This window comes from Piliocolobus tephrosceles, chromosome 2, assembly GCF_002776525.5.
Source record: "Piliocolobus tephrosceles isolate RC106 chromosome 2, ASM277652v3, whole genome shotgun sequence".
In the NCBI taxonomy this organism is placed as follows: Eukaryota; Metazoa; Chordata; class Mammalia; order Primates; family Cercopithecidae; genus Piliocolobus; species Piliocolobus tephrosceles.
Window position 1 is genome coordinate 173,362,766 of NC_045435.1, and position 20,667 is coordinate 173,383,432.

The 20,667-nt window shown below is 41.1% G+C and overlaps 1 protein-coding gene across 1 annotated transcript in view; it reads right to left on the reverse strand.

Moving 5' to 3' along the window:
- PPM1L (protein phosphatase, Mg2+/Mn2+ dependent 1L) overlaps positions 1-20,667 on the reverse strand; it is a 330,002-nt gene that overhangs the window by 12,313 nt on the left and 297,022 nt on the right. The window contains exon 3 of the mRNA XM_023223353.1: positions 579-740. Coding sequence (XP_023079121.1) covers positions 579-740 — 162 coding nt within the window. The remainder of the gene's footprint in view (positions 1-578; positions 741-20,667) is intronic.

The window sequence follows — 20,667 nt, forward strand, 5'->3', positions numbered from 1 at the left end:
GAGCCAGGTATGTCCACGTATTGTAAAAGGTGACCCAAGACGTCCACATAGGATGCTGGGGAAAGGCAGAGGGGCATCCATCCCAGACTTGGAAGGCCCTTGCCACAGTGTGACATGGAAAGCTTCCAAAAGAACACCTTAAACTGAATCTTACGGGACAAGTAATTGTCACCCAGAACAGCACTTGCAAAGGCACAGAGGTATTGGCAACAAGGCCTTTTGAGGAATGATTAGTAGTTTGGTGTGGCTCCGAGGGAAGCAGCATATAGCAATAGGCTAGAGAAAAGTGAGGACCAGAGACCCAAAGATCTTATTAGCCTTTAAACTGGAAATGGGCTTTTTAGTTCTTTTGGAATCTTTGGTTATGAAGGACAGATTTAGTGGCCATTTATTTGATAGGCAACGATACAAAGTTAATCTCAGTTACCTCAGTAGCAGCCTCTGTATAATCTCAGTTACCACAGTAGCAGCCTCTCTAATACCGGGTAACTGAACATTTTATCCAGGAGCTCCCCAAACAAGCCGCTTTGCTCACCAGCAAGACAGTAGACATTTCTTGGAGGTGTTCGCAAGCTTACCTGCTCTCTTTATCCTCTTTCTTTCCTTCAACTGGTAAGGCTTGTGATCATGAGACAAAGGAATAGCGTTCCCATCTTTGTCACACAGGACCCCGCGTGAATCACCCACGTTGGCCACAGTGAGGTCTTTATCTGATAGCAGAGCAATCAAACACGTTGTGCCTTAAAAACAACAGAGAGATAATGCGGGAGGTCAGCAATGCATTCAGGTTCTGTTGCTTCTTGTGGTAACTGGATTCTTCAGTCATTAAAATTGCTTCTGCTGGGTGAGAATTGGACTCCAGCCACTCTGAAAATGACTGCTGTTCGCTTCGACAACAATGATCAAATCTGACAGTCAATTTTCTTAACCATATTAGAGTGTCACTAAAATAGGCTAGGATAACATTATAATTTTCCTAATCACTTTGTCTCTGCTACTCTTAAACACATATCACATTTAAAAGGATTAGGAGAGAAACAAAATCAGTTTGAAGTTTCAGTCAACTGATACACACTTTAGGCTTCTGCTTGGTGCTGAGTTTCTGTGAAGTCCCAGTTGGAAGTGGGAAGGATGGGGGCGGTGTGGTGGGCTCCTCATTTCTAGGAGGGCCTAGAAATGCCAACAGCTGAATCCTGTGGAGCATGAGGAAGTTGTGATGTCGGGGCAGGATGAGCTTGCCTATTCAAAGTCTGACAGCAAAGACTGGTGGCCAGAAACAGGTCAGCTCCAGGGTGTGATGGAGGCAGACCATAAAGACAGAAGCAGAAAAAGCTCTGGTGATGACAGAACTGAGGCCTAGGGAGAGGGTGGTCCGAGTCAGAAGGAAGCAAGATTGAAGATGTGCTTGCCTGAAGCCCACACAAGACACAAAGGACAAGCTCTCCTGAAATTCTTTTTGAAATGGGAATGGATAAAAGCAAATAGAGTTGAACAGTCTGGTCTAGTTGGAGCCTGCCTTGTCCAGTTCCTTTCTGTTCACCTCTTCTTTTTTGACAGTGTCACTCAATATGCAAATATCTGCTGAAATGCACAACCCATTCAGCTCTAGCTTCAAACATATCACCCTTACTTGTTAAAATTATGCATTAATTAGTCTTCATTAATGTTTCCTTCCTCATTAAGGTCATATTCCATAACAAGAATGTCAACTGTATCTAAATGGCTCTTTAGTTTTCATGGAACAACAAAAAAGACTGAATTTTTTTTGTCTTTTTTTAAGAGAGGGGATCTTGCTCTGTTATCTAGGCTAGGGAGCAGTGGTGTGATCATAGCTCACTGAAACCTCAAATTCCTTGGCTCAAGCAATTCCCCCACCTCAGCCTCTGGAGTAGCTGGGACTACAGGTGCACACCATGGTGCTGGCTTGAAAAAAAAAAACAAAACTGAATTCTTTTTTTTTAAATGTTACTCTAAGTTCTGGGATACGTGTGCAGAATGTGCAGGTTTGTTACATAGGTATACATGTGCCATGGTGGTTTGCTCTACCCATCAACTTGTCATCTAGGTTTTAAGCCCCGCATGCATTAGGTATTTGTCCCAGTGCTCTCCTTCCCCTTGCCCCACAGCCCCTGACAGACCCTGGTGTGTGATGTTCCCCTCCCTGTGCCCATATGTTCTCATTGTTCAACTCCCACTTATGAGTGAGAACATGCAGTGTTTGGTTTTCTGTTCCTGTGTAGGAATGATGGCTTCCGGCTTCATCCATGTTCCTGCAAAGGACATGAATTCATCCTTTTTTATGGTTGCATAGTATTCCGTGGTGTAAATGTGCCAAATTTTGTTTATCCAGTCTATAATTAATGGATATTTGGATTGGTTCCAAGTCTTTGCTATTGTGAATAGTGCTGCAATAAACTTATGTATGTATGTGTCTTTATAATAAAATGGTTTATAATCCTCTGAGTATATACCCAGTAATGAGATTGCTGGGTCAAATGGTATTTCTGGTTCTAGATCCTTGAGGAATTGCCACACTGTCTTCCACAATGGTTGAACTAATTTAGACTCCCACCAACAGAAAAAAAAAAAAAAAAAAAAAAAAGGCAACACTGAATTCTTAAATAGACATAAAGAATAAATACAAGTTGATATCAAGAGCCGAGAGAATAATTAAAATAACTATCATAATGTAATCAGTTATTATAGTTCTGCTTGAAATTCCATTCTTACACTTATTTAACTAAAAATGCCTTGATCAGATACGGAAACACGTGAAATGTTGGTTACTGCAGGATTTCTAATACAAAAGGCCTTGGGAAAAAAAAAAGACTAATCTCATGGATTATCAAAACAATTTTTAAAAAGCTATAAGAATGAAAATTAAGCAAAAGCACAATCCAGACAATTAGAAATTGTTGTTCTCAGTTTTTGATAGTGTTTTTTTGATACTGGAAACTGAAATTTTGGTATTCAACATATCCTCACTTTGTCCTCAAGCATCTGATTGAGTTAAATTGTCCTACACAATCATAGCATAAATTCTCCAATAAGGCATAGTCTTGAAAGGTAAAACAGAAAGATTGCAGTCTTTGCAATCATGGGAAGCAATCATGGGATATTACATGGTTTGTAGGCATTACTTCAGCATCACTCTTGGAGTGCTCTCTCTATAGGACTTTCTTCTCACTCTGCACTTTCTGGGTGAGCGTGTCACCGACCTTGGCTTCCACACTTTCTAAGTCTATGCAGTTAGCCTGGTTGACACTCCTGAGGTGTACACCAACTGCCTAGTAGGCATTTCCATTTGCTTGCACTCCAGGGGATCCAAGGAAAGGCTTTAGGGCCTCCATGAGAGGGAAGGGGAGGAATCCAACTGGCTGAGTTAAAGGCCCCTTCCCCAGCCACATTTCAACTAGGACAGCTCTACTTCCACCTGTTAACAGCTAACAAGTGAGCTGCCATGCAAGATTTCTTTTTAAAAAAGGGAGAAGGAGTCACTCTTGCAGCTAGAAAAATAAAATAAAATTTAGTCCCATATTTGATTAAGAATCACTGAAGGGTTTTAAGCAGGATAGTGACACAATGAGATTCATGTTTTAAAAGATGATTCCAGGGGCAATGCAGAAGATAGATAAATTGGGAGCAGTGAGAACAGGTGGAGTTAATGAGGATCTGAATTAATGTAGTAAATATAGGGACAGAGGATACGTGATAGGTTCTTATTTTTTATTTTTAGAGATGGGTTCTCACTATATTGCCTAGACTAGTTTTGAACTCCTGGCTTCAAGTGATCCTCCTGCTGGCCTTCTAAAGTGCTGGGATTACAGGTGTGAGCCACTGCGCCCAGCTCCTGTGACAGGTTTCTAAAAACCAGAATGGATCAGTCATAGAAATTGAGGAGAATAAAGGACAAGGGGAGAAGTTTAGGATAATACCCTCATATCTAGATGGGAGAAACTGGGCATTCCATGGACAAGGACTCAAAAAAGTCTGCTGGGTGCTTCTGAGAAAGGCTTCCCCCACTCCCCACTAAAAGAGACACAGAGCAGACAATGACTGTTTATTTGGCCCAGTGCTAGCCTATGTGTTTCCCAGAAGTGTGGCAGCCATTGTGCAGCTATGAAGGGATATCCCTTAGGGTCATGGCAACAAGTGCAGGATTGTAGAGCACAGAGGTAAACAGTAAAGAGCCTGAGTCCCAGAGAATATCAGGGAACTGCTGAGCCACCCTAGAACTGCCCTGTCCTTGTTCTATGAGACAATAAATGCCTTTCTTGTTTGAGACTTTTTGAGTTGAATTTTTTTGTTGTTCCCTGTAATATCTGAATTTGGTGAGAGATTTAGTGTGTGGCTGTTCAGCTACACAGTTGTCCCTTGGTATCTGCTGGGGATTGGTTCTAGCACTCCCTACAGATAGCAAAGTCCATGGGTGGCCAAGTCCCCTATATAAAATGGCTTAGTATTTGCATATAACCTATGCACATCCTCTTGTATACTTTAAATCATCTCTAGATTACTTATAATCTACAATGTAAATGCTATTTAAATAGTTGTTATATTATTTTTTAATTTGTATTATTGTTATATTGTTTTTTATTGCTTTAAAAATATTTTTGATTTTGGTTGGCTGAATCCACGAATGCAGAACCCATGGACATGAAGGGCCAGCTGTACTCACATGCTATTGAACATACTTAAGATTTATGACCCACCTTTGTCACAAACAAATCCCACTGTTTCTATGGGTAAATTAAGATCTACCTCATGGTGAAGTTTTCAGCACTATACTGCCTATGTTAGCAACAGAATCTTAGACCTGGCCAAAATGGGTGAGCCCCAGATGGCAGGGTTTTGAGTTATAGGTATATTCTGAATTACTGAAATGTCTCCATTCCTCTCTCTACAGAGGAAACCTGCCCCCATACTGGGTGAGATGTGTGTGGTTCTGGAGAAATAATATGTGCAAAGCAAGGCTGAACACCGGGGTGGGAGGCTTAAGAATGATCTGAAACAAACCAGGACACCAAAAACAGCTTATTGTTTGGGCTTTGCAGTGTTAGCTCAGGATTGTAACAGATAGCTTACAATCTAATCTTGCTTGACAGAACAAATTGCTTGGTACTGGGAAACTCCAGAAAAGATATTATGCCCAAGAGAAAATGAAAAAATCATTTTCTTTTTTATGCTTGAGACAAAACACTTGCAAGATTCTGGCTATTAGTTCTGAGATAAAATATTTATTCCATCATAGCACTGTATTTATCAAAAATACCAGGGCCTGACAATGTTACTTAATTCTGAACCTTAGGATATTTCTATATTAACGATTTAATCTAGATGAGATTAACTGCAAATCTGAAAGAGATCTTGAAAATTTCACCTAATAACCTTATCTCACAGGTTTTAAAAAAACCAAAAAGCTAAAAAAAAAAAAAAAAAAAAAAAAAAAAATTGAATTCACATGGACTAGACCTCAATGTCCTAGCTAAGTGAGGTTTGGCAAGTTATTTGACTTTTAAGCCTCAGAAAATGGCACCATAATCCACTCCATTGCTCAAGCCAGAACCTAAGAATCACCCTTAATTTTTCTCTTTTCCTCTTTCCTGACATTCAGTCCATCATTAAGTTCTGTTACTCTTACCTCTAAAATATCTTTTAAACCCTTCCAGTTCTCTTGTTCTCACTGCATTGACTCCAGTCCCAACCACTGTCATTTTAGCCCCGGGCTATTTCAGTAGTCCAGGTGAGAAACAATGGTGGCAAGTCCTGCATGACCTGGTCCCTAGCTAATTTGTCTAATATCATGTCACACCACTCCCTTCCTTGCTCAAGGCCTCCCTCCTGTTGCCCATACATGCCAGCCTTTTTGTCATCTTTGGGCTTTTGTACTCGCTGTTCTCTCTGCCTGACATGTTCTCCTGTCCTTGACATTGGCTAACTGACCCATATGAAGATGTTGTAGCTCAAGTGTGACATCTTCAGAGAGGCCTATTCTGACAGGGATTGTATTTCCTCATTATTTTGCTTACTGCCCTTACAACACACAATTATGTAGATATCTTGCTTATTTATTTAGACGATTTATTTATTTAGTGTCAGTCTTCCCCTTTAGAATATAAACTTCACAAGATACATTAGTCCATTCTCACAGGGCTATAAAGAAATACCTGAGACTGGGTAATTTACAAAGAAAAGAGGTTTAATTGGCTTATGATTCTGAAGGCTGTACTGGAAGCATAGTGGCTTCTGCTTCTGGGGAAGCCTCAAGAAGCTTCTAATCATGGCAGGAGGCAAAGGAGGCATGAGGCCCTTCGCATAGCTGGAGCAGGAGGAAGGGGGTGGGGGGAGGTGCAGTACACTTTTAAACAACCAGATCTCACAAGAACAGTACCAAGAAGGACGGTGATAAATCATTCATGAGAAACCGCCCCCATGATCCAATCTCCTCCCACCAGGCCCCACCTCCAACAATGGGGATTATAATTTGACATGAGATTTGGGCAGGGACACAGATCCTAACCGTATCAGAAGTTTTGGATTTTCCCACGATAATGCTGATGTCTAAAATATCAAAAGCACCCAACATTTGCTAAATAAACAAATTAATAGATGAGCGAATAAGCATTCACACATAATGTCCTGACCTGACATAATGCTAAGCTCCTAAAGTCTTCCTCTGACAGGTGAGCCCAGTTCAGTACCACAATGGACAACACTATCGTCCAGCTACTGCCGTACAAGGAGCTATCAGATGTAGCAAAATACACTTTACACACTGATGAAAACACAATGACCCTCCTGTACATGTATAGCTCATGCTCACATGCTCACTCCTGGTAGGTGGAGAGAACTTCTGGCCCAGGTATGTCCAAAGTTCTTTCCTCCATCCAGGATTCTGGTCCAGTGCAAACAACATATGGGTAGGGCTTCCATCCTCACCACACCGTCCAAAGCCATGGCACCTTGTGAAGCAATAAAGGTACATCACAGTGGTCATTATGAGGACCATCTGTGTCTGCTTCTGAACTCAATATGTACTTCAGCAAAATGGGCATGTTTTTGTGTTGGCCTAATAGGGAAGACACACAAATGCAAATTATGTATCAGTCTATTCCTGTAAACCAACATTCTCCCCTCTGATTTAATTTCTGGAATGCAGACAAAGTAACAATACACAAAAAAGTTATTCTAAACTTAACTAAATATTTTGGTTGGATAATATTAGACAATTAATTCATTTGACAAGTAGAGCTTGAGAAAACTGTAAATCCTAATGAGGATTATGTAACTTGGGGTATCTCAGACATCTTTTAAACTCGTTATAAATAGTTTTAAAACTTTCTCAGTTAAATTCATAACAAAGTTGTAATAATGATTCATTCAGTACTATAAACTCTACTAAGTGGCTCACAAACACTTGCAATTGATTTTCAAACATTCAGGGTAGGGAGGGCCAGTATTCTCCCTCTAAGCAGATGAGGAAAATGGGACTCAGAAACCTCAAATGTCTTATCCTTCATGCCCACCCCAATCCTTAGCCCCTCCCCCAGCATTATGAGTCTGTGTAGTGTACAAAGCACTATGATAAAAACAGTTTCTTTTCCATGAAACCTCAAGTGTCTCATCCATGATCACATTGCTCAATGCATATGTACTGAATGACTAAATGACCAAAAAATCTGGGAATCCCAAATTGTCACTTTAGTCATAATGAAAATGATGGGCAGGGTGTGGTGGCTCACGCCTGTAATCCCAGCATTTTGGGAGGCCGAAGCAGGCGGATTACCTGAGGATAGGAGTTCGAGACCAGCCTGGACAACATGGTGAAATCTCGTCTCTACTAAAAATACAAAAATTAGCCGGGGGTGGTGGCACATGCCTGTAATCCCAGCTACTCAGGAGGCTGAGGCAGGAGAATTGCTTGAGCCTGGGAGACAAAGGTTGCAGTGAGTAAGATCGTACCACTGCACTCCAGCCTGGCTGAAAGAGTGAGACTCTGTCTCAAAAAAAAAAAAAAAAAAAAAAAAAACCAAAATGATGGTCCCTACTACCTAAGTATTTTATTATAATGCTAAATATTTTATTGATATTATATACTTAACCTCTCTGGAACTCAAAAACAAGAGGCTTGGATTAGTTAACCTCCAGGCCCCTTTCAGCTTGAATATTCTGCAGATCTTAAATTGAAATTGCAAACTCCAATCCTTTCAGGTCAGGTGTAAGAAAAATCTTGGCCTTCTTGGCGTAGCTTTACCCTGCTACTTTTGATGGGAACTTGGGTTCTAAAACATTTTTCGGCTCTAAGGAAGGGCAAGCATGATGACGAGTGAAACTGACTTCAGGTTTCAGTGTTGGGGCTACAAAAGGGAGCGGGGGACTTGTGACAAATGGGAGAACACGTGCTCAGGGGAAAGCAGTTCCTCAGCAATGAAAATGGTTGCCGCATAGGAGTGCAGGTGCACTGGGAATGTTTCCTCCGATTTTTCAAGGGAAGTCGTTTTTGTATGAACTCTCCTGATTTTTAAATGTTGGCAACTTTTATCTTAAACAGCAGTACAAGCCAAGCGAAAGGCAGCTGTTGGTCAAAGCCGGGTTGTTGGTGACCCTGTGCTCCTAGGCTTTCTATTAAATTAAAGCCGAAGATTACTATGATTCTTCATAGTACCCCTTTGTATAACAATAAAGATGACAATGAAATCTTACACTTCTGGTCTGTTTTATGAGTTGTGAAGTGTTTTCTTACCCATTCTGGCACTCAATTCTCAAAGCTCATCAGACAGGGAGGAATGATCACATCGACCTTATAAATGCATAAATTGGGTACAGACAGCTCAGGTATTTGTTTAAGGTCACCTGGCTAGTTAGGTGAGGCAAAGAAGGGAAGAAATCACAATAGAGACCTGTAGCAGCAGAGGGTAACATTTGCATCACATCTCATGGCTGCCCAGCTGCCAACTTACTGTACATCACATATCATGCTATTTATATGCCTTATTTATGATTCTTTGACCCATTAGGCTGAAAGTCCCTTTTAGGGCCAGGGAGATGTCTTATTCATTGCTGTATTCTTTTTTATTTTTTTTTTGAGACGGAGGTTCGCTCTTGTTGCCTGGGCTGTAGTGCAGTGGCGCGATCTTGGCTCACTGCAACCCCTGCCTCCTGGGTTCAAATGATTCTCCTGCCTCAGCCTCCAGAGTATCTGGGATTACAGTCGTGCACCACCATGCCCGCTAATTTTTATATTTTTAGTAGAGACGGGGTTTCACCATATTGTCCAGGTTGGTCTCAAACTCCTGACCTCAGGTGATCTGCCCACCTCGGCCTCCCAAAGTGCTGGGATTACAAGCGTGAGCCACCGTGCCCAGCCCATTGCCGTATTCTTATAAGAGTGCTTTGTACACTGCACAGACTCATAATGCTGAGGGAGGGGCTAAGGATTGGAGTGGGAGTGAAAGAAATGTGGGTGCTTTTCAATTTATACCTATTCATTGTACTACTTGTATAATTTACCCCTTATACTATGCAAATATAGACACTCTAACCATGTCCACACACATATTCTTATTTTTAAAAATATTAACAGGGCTATCTAGGTGATGGGATTTTTGATCTTTTTGTTTTCTTCTTTATATTTTTCTGTATTCAGATGAATTTAATGTTATTTAAATGTTGCAGTAAGGTGAAGTTTTACTTATTCACAATGTTTCAGGAGCATATTTACTGCATTAAGCGAAGTATAGAAGATATAAAACAAAATATAGAACTAACAATCCTGTTACAAAGAGTTAGATGGAAGAGATGGAAAAGGACTCAGAGGAATAGTGGTGACAATGATGATAGCAGCCATTTTGATAGTACACATTCAGATTCAGATTCAAATGTCAATGACTATTCATCAGTGTCTGGGTGACATGAGAGCCTCAGCTGCTTTTAGGCTCTCCCTGCACTGCCTTGCTGCATCTCTAAGTAGTACCACCCAATCCTTCTCCTGAGTGGAAACATTCTGCCTTAGGTGCCAATCAAGATCCTCATTCCCTTGCCCCCCTCCAACCTTTCTGTAGGCACACAGGTATGGTTTTAAAATTGGAGTCCTGAGAATCCTTTTTATGAAAATCCACCTTAGTGCAACATTTTCTTAAGTGAGTGATGTCACTTTTTATGTTGTTGGGGTAGGGATAGGAAGCTGGATGGAGTAGAGAAAGCTGTGTGGAATTAACATGGTTTATAAGCCTTGCTTGATAATGCACGTGGACACTCACCCACACAATGCCAGGCTGCTTATGCTAATAGCAGCTCCCTCCTGTGACATAAAATCTTTTCTATGAGAATAAGGGAAATTGCCATTTTTGTTCTTTAGGAAAGACAGAGACAGATTGGGGAGGGTAAGGAAGGGGTGGCAAGGGGTAAGGAAGGGGAGGAGGAGAAAGGGGGTTAGACAGAGAGAGATAGGCACACACACACTTCAAAGATTTCAGTGAGGGTATTGCAACAGCCAAAGGGCCATTCATTATACACAGCACGGGAGAATCAATACATTTATAGGATGAGGATAAATAAAATAGGTTTATCTCACAAAGGTTTGACAATGAACGTTAGTTCGATAACACAATTTCAGGGCCTAGATGACATCAAGGCCTGATAACGGACAGAAATTATATTGGAGTGCAACATATTGGTGAAAGAGCAGGTGAATGCAGTCATTAATGAAAGTATCACATGGGAAAGATAAGATCACTGTCAGCAGAGGTTTCCAGCCTCCATCTTCCACAGCCAACACTGTGATCAGCCCTGTCCTGAAACACAGATAAAGTACCCGGCAGCTCTCAGATAAGACTCCCTGACCCCTACTCTTGTCTGCATAATCTTTAAGTCCGCCAAAATCTGACCTGCCTAGAGCTTTTTACGAGTCTTTCTTCTAATAATCAATGCCATGGCATAGACAGACTTGTCAGGGATGATACTTTGTGTGGAAAACACTATCAACAGTAAGCTTTAATCTTTCTTTCTTTCTTTTCTCTCTTGTCTATTGCCTGAGTCCTTGTACCCCCTGCTCTGACTTTGCTGAGAGGCAGGCCCTCATCAGAGTCATATTAATGTGTGTGGCTGGGCTAAGACTGTGTCACTTGACACATTAGTCTAACTCTGTGCAAGAGGCTATTAAATTAATACTAATTATGATTCAAATCACAAATCCATAGGTCCACTGTAATGAGTCCTGTAGTAATGGGCTTGAAAGTTATTTTATGTTAAGAGAGGACTGGTAGAAAGTAATTGGAAATTGGAAAACGATCTATCTATATGGAAGGACACAAATGGGCCACACTGTGACAGCTGCCATATACTGAGCATTCACCATGCATCAGGCTGTGTACTTAGTCCTTGGCATATGTAATTTCTTTAATCCTAACAGCCTATGAGGTACTATTATTATTTCCATCTTACAGATGATAAAACTGAGATTATGTGACTAGCCCAAGGTCATACAGCTGGTAAGGGGCAGAACCCACCTAGTCTGTTGCCAGAGTGTTGCTTTCAACATCAAGGCAGGCGATTGCTACCTTGTGTTTAATTTTTTTGTGCAAACCAGAAAAACGTATGTCTTCATCAAGACCCTTTACTACCAGCCCCATAAAATGGCTGTAATATATATTTAAATCAACAGTGACCACAGTGTGAATGGTGCCTCCCAGAGTGGTGGGGTAATCCAAACATACACAACCATATGGGCAACCCTGCTTGGAGGCTTCATCCCACACCCACTGGCCCCAGGAAGAAAGACATCATAGAACAAGGTCAGTCAATGAGGAAGTTCAGCAGAACAGCACATTAGGGGGTTTCTATTTCATGGAGAGACTTGGAGCAGCCCTAAAACCTGACTGGGAAGAATGAAACACTGACAACAAAATATCTGAGGCAAAGGATATAGTTAAGAACACACCAAGGCCACCTTCCATCAAGACCTGAGGTGCTAGGATAGCAAACCATCTTTGTGGGCTTCCAAGCAGAAACAGCAGTGATGGGGCATGCCCATATATGCAGGGAGGCTCATGTGAATACCCTGGACTGGGTGGAAACCCAAGGTCCTCTAAAATGGCACCTCCTTGGGTCTTCCTTTATAATAGAAGTTGCCTTAGCTTCCCCTCATCACACGCTAAAGAGCAGAGTGGCAGGAATGACATTTTATGAGAAATAGATCCATTACAAATTAAAATTTTCCTTTTCTCTCTGATATTTTTGCATAAGCAAACATATCAACTATTGAGTTGGACACTGGCTGAATGTGCGGCAGTCATCTTGATGACGAATTCTATTATTTTAAACCCTAGTGCTATATAGTTTAATTCTAGATTTAGGTATACTTGGGCTCCTCCCCCAGCAGACACAATGATTAATAAGATGGCTACAATAAATTGAGAAACAGGGTATGAGTGCCAGAAAGATCTTTGCCACAAATGAGGTATGCCACCCTAAATATGAAAAACAATCTCTTTAGTGAGGGAGGTGGGCGTCATAATTCAAGCTTTCAGAATCTGATGCAGTATTCATCTAATTTTCACACTTCACCAGAGTTAAAGTATAGATGTGTCATCTGATTCTCACGAATATTATTTTGAAATCGAAATGTTCTTCAATTTCACATTTCAACTGCTATAATAATATTTATTTCACACTTGGGTGTGGCCTATGAGCACCCTTCTGGTCCTTCCTCTTCTGTTAAGTGTGAACATATTAAAGGGAGCTGCTTCCTAGTAAACTGATCACAGGCATTGGAGAGTCTTAGGAAACCACAGCAGGTCCACTTGCTGCAGGAGCCTTCACATATACTCTCTGGGCATGACTATTTTGAGGTACATACAAGCAGACAAGCTTTTGTGATACTCATTAGCATACTTCTCACAGTTATTGCTGGCATTTCGTTCAGACTGTACAATGCTACTGAAATTAATTTATAATTACATAATCACAACATGAATTCTAAATCCAGTATCTTTTAATGGTAAATAAAATTAATTTCATGGTTGCTTTGATTCTTCCTACATAAGCCAGAGAAGCACCAGCTATATTTTTTCATGTCTTCGTGTTATTTGACGATTCTTCAGTGAGTGGTCTCACTTCTCTTTTAGGGTTCCCCGTAAATTACAAGCATGATCTCTGCTGTTTTTATGAATGCTATGGGTGTGGGGTATAACAGGAACTTCTGAAATATAGCCTTATTACAAGGGGCATTTGTCTTTCAATAAAAGGCAGAGAGGAGAAAGGCAGAGAGAGAAAAAGGGGAGAAGAAGGTTGAACATGAGAAGCACAGCCTGAAGCATCTGGTACACTTTCTTTAACATTTTTGCTCATGGTATAGAATCAACCCTCTTTCCTATAGTTTTAATGAAAAACAAACCTGTACTTTGATATTATTAGGTTATCCTTATATAAATGACCATAGAGTTATAAATCTATTTACACACACATGTGTTGGTAGGATGATATTTAGAGATATTAAGTTCCCATTCCCTTGCATGTATATGACCCTCTTCCATTCAGCTTGAGACACTCATTGTCCTAGGGACCATTAGGATTGCTATGGCTGAAATGCAAAGAAAAAGAAATAGTTATGCTTAGCTTTTGAATTTCAAGGAGACTGTGGAAAGTCACAAAGCGACAATATTCTCAAGATAAAAATCTTTTTACAGGTCTATCAGCCAAGGTTTTGGACCACATCCCAGGCCTATGAAGATGGAGCAAACAGTGAGTTTTCCTGCCCATGAGTACTCTCTTCCTGCTCTCCCTGATGAGTAAGGGTGGCCAGTCAGCAGGGGTGTGAGTAGAGTAAGATGCAAGGAAGACAAAGAGGAAAACAAGAGGGAGTCATTGATGTGAGGATCTCCAAGAATTATGTGGAGCTTAAAGCACAGAAGACTTAGAACTTGCTTTCCTGGGAATAGCCTAATAAATCATGAACCTTTGCTCCAGTATGGAGAGGCAATGGCTGAATGAGAAGCTAACTGGACAGTATAGTGTGAAGCAGAGAAAACTGCTGAGAACCGCTGGCCTCCCACTAAGTGAGAACAGTAACTCTCAGGAGCTTCAGCGCCCCAGTGAGTGGGCCTTCCAACCACAGGTCATGGAGACTCTGGGTCAACCCCGCAGATGCCAGGACAGTAACACCATCCTGACACTTAGATCGCCCCTGGGGAAAAGGGGGACAAAAACATAAGCTCAATTTGGTATTTACAAAAAAGAACCTGAGAAAATCAGGAAATTATGGAATATACCTGGAAGTGAATGAAATAAGCCCTTATAAAGCATGCCATTGGCAGGTTCTGCAGTTACTCATAAATTATTTCCAGATGGTATTTTCCATCCAAACAGAACACAGGCACTTATAACCTCACTCAAAGGGACAAAATAAAGACTGGGCTATCAAGTGTATGTAGGATAAATCAGATTTTGGGCCAATTTGATCCAATAATATTATTAATTCTCTAGCTTGTTTTGGGCTCAGCAGACTATAAAACTGACTCTAAAGCTGTTTCCAGGAAGGCTGTGGTCCCAATGACCTGAAAAAATCCTGCTATTGATTCTATCTGGCCTATCTGGACACATATCAAAAAGTGATATCTCATCTATACATCTATATCTGAGAAAATACAAGCATATTACTTCATGAAGATGACCCTCTTTCTCCCTCACACTTCTATCTCCTGTACTTAATAATATAGGACAGGATCGTGTGTGTGTGTGTGTGTGTGTGTGTGTGTGTGTGTGTGTGTGTGTGGTGACTAAATGGTTCTGTGCTCCTTGTTCCCTCATTCAGTGCCTGCTATGTACAAAGTACTAGGTGTGTTCTGGGGAAATAAAGACGAATAAAATATAGTCCTTACCCCCAAGGCACTTAGTGTCGAATGCCAAAATAAAACCAAACAGACACTTAGAATTCAGCATGATAAATGCTATGACAGTGCTATGAGAGAGAGAGCCTGGATGTATGGGTGTGGGTGATAGCAGAGAAGGGAACATGTCTCAGTCTGAGGAGATGGCAGGTGGTGGAGAGGAGAGCTGGGGGGAAGTGAGACCTCTCAACCTCTCTTAAAGATGCAGCAGAGAGAGGAATTCATATAGTTTAATAAGGTTCTTGACACAAAGAAGGAGGTAAAGAAGCAATCTGTAGAATAAAACCAAATGAAAGAAGCAACTTTCAAAAGAAGATTTCTTTGTAATTCACTTTCAAAACAAAGAATAGAAAAAAAATACTTGTTTATGCTCTTTGACATAATAATGCCAATTCTTGGATTTTGTCCTAAGGAAATAATCAGAGATTTGAACAGAGCTTTATGTACAAGGATTGACCTCACAGAATTACTTAAAGTAGCAAAACAATGAAGACAGCCAAAATGAGTAGCTATAGTAGGACAAAATGCATTATTAACTATCCAAACAAGAAAGCGTTATAAGGACATTAATTATAGTGTTTCTGAAGAATATATATTGTCATGAGAAAGTCTCATATTTTAAGGAAAAAATAAAACACTGTTTATGAAATTTAAAAATAAATATTACATTAGCGTTTTTACTTGAAAAGAACTAGATATAAAATATTCCAATTTCATTCATCTAAATACTTGAAATGTGTATACAAATATATGCAAAAGATATTAGAAGAAAAAAGGATATCAGTTTTGAAAGTTGATTTGAATTTTTAAAAAAACTTTTCTGAAATTTTCCTGATTTTCTAGATATAATATGACTCATTTATAGAAATTACTTCACTTTTACCAAATTCAGTGCTTTTTACCTTCATGTTTGTTGGTGTTAGGCATTTTTTCCTTTCCTTTTTTTTTTTTTTTATTTTATTTTATTTTTTTTTTGAGACGGAGTCTCGCTCTGTCACCCAGGCTGGAGTGCAGTGGCCGGATCTCAGCTCACTGCAAGCTCCGCCTCCCGGGTTTACGCCATTCTCCTGCCTCAGCCTCCGGGTAGCTGGGACTACAGGCGCCAGCCACCGCGCCCGGCTAGATTTTTGTATTTTTTTAGTAGAGACGGGGTTTCACCGTGTTAGCCAGGATGGTCTCGATCTCCTGACCTCGTGATCCGCCCGTCTCGGCCTCCCAAAGTGCTGGGATTACAGGCTTGAGCCACCGCGCCCGGCCATTTTTTCCTTTCCTACTGAGGGTCTTTTGTCATGGTCCACAATGACTTGACTGGACTTTTTGATAGTTGTTTGATTTTCCTCACTGCATCAACCTGTCATTTCAGTCACTGAAGACTGTGGCTATGCAAGTGAAATACTGATAAACCTTACTGCCTCGCTGTTTTCCGTTTTGGCCAATGTAGTTCCAGAGAAAGAAAAAAACACTATCAGAAGGAACAGGGAATGCCGGGTCGTAGACTCATCATCGGTAGGCTTGGAAAGCTCTGGGTTCGCTGACACCACACTCAGGTAACACCACCATACCACGTGGTTAGATGCTTTTGCCCACGAAGGGACAAGGGATAGCCAGGGAGGTCAGGGGAAAAGCGGTAGAGGGCAGCAGGAACAGGCTGATTATGAAACACCTGCTGCATGGGAAACCTTGACCAGGGAGAGCCAGCTCTAGAACAGGTGGTAGGTGTGTTTCTGCTGTGGGCAATTACTGAGTGGGTATCACATGATACAGGGGACCAGGCTGATGGAGGGCAGGGCTGGTGAGAAGGAGGAGTTACAGGATGCCAGAATCTCAAACCAGATGTCAAGTCACAATAGGAAATGTTATTAACTAAACAGCTACAATGGACCAGACACTCCCTTCGCTGTTCACGCAAACCTGACCTCATCCAGTTTCACAAAAATCCTGCAAGGTACACGGGATTATTATTACTACCCTCTACCCCATTCCACAGATATGGACTAAGAAGCTCACCAATATCACATTGCTTTTGAGTAGAAGACCAAGATTTTGAACCCAGGTCTGACACCCTAAATCAGGCTTTAAAAATTTCTGCAAGATGTAGAAACTTATTAGGAGTACGGCAAGGAGACAGTTAGCTTTGGCAGCAAATAGCTTTATTTAAGGATTCTTTAAAGTTTATGCAGGTTGGGCATCCCAGATTCAAAAATCCAAAATCCAAAATGCTCCAGTGAGCATTTCCTTTGAGTATCATGTTGGTACTCAGAAAGATTTTGTTTCTGTTTTTTTTTTTCTGAGACAGGATCTCACTTTGCTGCCCAGAGTGCAGTGGCAAAATCCTGGCTCACTGCAGCCTCGATCTCCTGGGCTCAAGTGATCCTCCCACCCCAGCTTCCCAGGTAGGTGGGACTAGAGGTGTGTGTCACCATGTCCATCTAATTTTTGTATTTTTTGGAGAGATGAGATCTCACTATGTTGCCCAGACTGTTCTCGAACTCCTGGGCTCAAGTGATCTGCCTGCCTCAGCCTCCCAAAGTGGTGGGATTACAGGCATGAGCTACTGCACCCTGCTGGTTCTCAGAAAATTTTGAATTTTGGAACATTTCAGATTTTGAATTTGCAATGCTTAACCTGTATTTGCTTCCACTGGGGGGAAAAAAAAATACAGGGCAGACCAGGTACAGTGGCTCACGCATATAATCCCAGCACTTTGGGAGGCTGAGGTGGGTGAATCATTTGAGGTCAGGAGTTTGAGACCAGCTTGGCCAACATGGTGTAACCTCATCTCTACTAAAAATACAAAAATTAGCTGGGCGTGGTGATACACGCCTGTAATCCCAGCTACTTAGGAGGCTGAGGCAGGAGAATTGCTTGAACCTGGGAGGCGGAGGTTGCTGTGAGCCAAGATCGCACCACTGCATTCCAGCCTAGGCGACAGAGCAAGACTCGGTCTCAAAAAATATATACAGAGCAATATACAAATGAGATATTCAAAGAAATCTTTCTGGTACAGCATACAAATGAGGTATAAAATATTTTTAACTGTTTTTTGAATTCATGGCTGAGCTGGAAGATGTGATTTCCTTGGAGGCCAGAAACAAGAAAGTTACAGGCCCAAGGGATAAAGTGAGGAGGGGGAGCTGATCACTTTAGAAACACCACCAGATACATGTCTCTCAGCACCCTGAGGCCAATCTTCTGCTGAAGGGGCTCTTAGGGTATTTAGAAAGCAATGTTTCCAGTGCATCAGAGACAGAACTGGAGAGTCTTCAGAGTTAGCAAAGTGATATCAAACACTTCTTCCAAGGGTCTTGAATTACATTACTAATTTTTATTCATCAAATAAGGCAACAGGCTCAGGGACTAAGAAACCAATTCAACATTGCAATGAAACCAGAACTTAAGCTGCATTTCAGCTGCTCAGCCCAGTACTCTGGGTACCATTCTAGAACTGGGGCATATTCCAGGCTGCTGGCTCAAGCATCTGCTAACCGAAACTTGAAGGCTCATATATTTCCATATGTGAAAAGAGCTTTAGCAGTTACGGTCCCAAAGGTTTAAATGAACATTTGAGGTTTAAATGAACATCATGTAAACAAAACTGATAAAGAAGCTGGCCACGTCAGTTAAGAATGAGGAGAGTCTATGATTAAATAGGGAAGACTATGCTCTAAGTAGGTTGAAATCCCCAAGTGCATAATATGTGGATGGCAGGAGGCATCTTTTAAACTGAAAAATAAGAGCACTTCAAGGGGCACAACTTCCACTTATCGAAACCCTCCTCCCAGGACCCCTGGAAACTGCCTCCGGTTGACTGCTAAGAAATGAAGCTTCTCACAGCCCCACTGCCCTTTTGGATCCACCCCAAGTTGAACTGGCTTCTTCAGGTAGTTTTTCACTTGTTACCAGTCTATTTTCCAGGCAAATGTAATGAAGTCAACCTCTGACTTGAAAAAAAACACAATGTTTTTAGGTTTTCAGAGAACTCCTTCACTTTGAATTGGTCTAGGCCCACAGACCGCACAAAACTGCCGGACAGCATGGAACCAGGGAGGGAGGGCACCTTCGCAGGTGGTTTCCTGAGTTGGTCTGGCCTTGTGTAGCCCCTGAAGGACTTATAAGCCCCTGGGTGGCATTGTCCCTGACTTTCTGGGCTTCTGCTGCTCTGGCTCGAACAAGATTCTGGCTGAGCCTATGAATGTTGTTTATATAGCCTCTGAACTCATCCGCTCACTAGCCTGGTGGCTGAAGTTATTCACTCATTCAGCAGGCATTTAACAAGCACTTTCTGCTATGCCAGGAATTTTGGTAGTGTTGTGAACTCAGAAACAAAAGAGGCATTCCCTAGGTAAAGAAGTGACAGCTTAATGGGAGGCCAAAGAGGGAAGAATAGAACAACAACACTTCTATTATAGTTGAAGTCGACAGAACCAAGCACAGAAACCAGCCTGCTGTGATACAAGGAGGAGCTATTTGAGTTGAGTTTTGACCGATGAATGGGGAGTTAGCCAAGGGTGGTGGGGAGGAAAGTTTGAATCGTGTGCGTGTATGAGTATGTATATGTATGTGTGGTGTATGAGTATGTGTATGTATGTGTGGTGTATGAGTATGTGTATGTATGTGTGCGTATATGAGTATGTATGTGTATGTGTGCATGTATGAGTATGTATATGTATGTGTGCGTGTATGAGGATGTATGTGTATGTGTGGTGTGTATGAGTATGTATGTGTATGTGTGGTGTATGAGTATGTATGTGTATGTGTGGTGTATGAGTATGTATGTGTATGTGTGCGTGTATGAGTATGTATACGTATGTGTGGTGTATGAGTATGTATATGTATGTGTGGTGGTGGTGGGGAGTTGAATAAGTAAATGAATAAGAAGGGATTTTATCTTCCTTAAAGATTCAAAAATATTTTTTAACAATGACTAGGATATCTAATTTTATGTGAGTCCAAATATATGTCAAATCTCAATATGGAAATTTCTGACATTAGGAAATGTCAAAGCTTTTAAACATTACCAAATTGCAAATATTAATAGAGATCCAGGCACCATTTAAGAAAATTGTGTTTAGAAAGAAAACATTGTCAATAAAAAGAGTCAAACTCTAAAATATTTTTCTGAGTCAAATATGAGTGACCATGGCCCATGACACAGCACTCAGGAGGTCCTGAGAACATGTGCCAAAGGTGGTCAGGGTGCATCTTGGTTTTATATCTTTTAGGGAGGCATGACACATCAATCAAATACATTTAAGAAATACATTGGTTTGGTTCAGAAAGGCAAGACAACTCAAAGCCAGGGCGCGGCCGGTAGAGGGAGGCACTTCCAGGCTATAGGTAAATTTAAACATTTTCTGGTTGACAACTGGTTGAGTTTGTCATTGGTTGAGTTTGTCTAAAGACCTGGAGTTGACAGAAAGAAAATGTCCAGGTTAAGATAAAAGATTGTGGAGGCCAAGGTTCCTTTGAAGTGCTATAGTGGCTGCCCTTAGAGACAGTAGATGACAAATGTTTCCTGTTCAGATCTTTAAAAGGTGCTAGACTCTTGGGTAATCTCTTTAGGATTGGAAGGGCCTGGAAGAAACAGATCTAGGTATGTTAACAGAGATCCTTTACAGATGCAAATTGTCCCCCACAAAGGACAGTTTTGCAGGGCCATTTCAAGATATGGCAAATAAACATGTTTTGGGGATAAAATAATTGGATTTTCTTAATTGTCTTATAATGTTATGCCAGAGTCAGGTTGGAAAATAAGTCACAACATATAGGGTTAAATAAAACC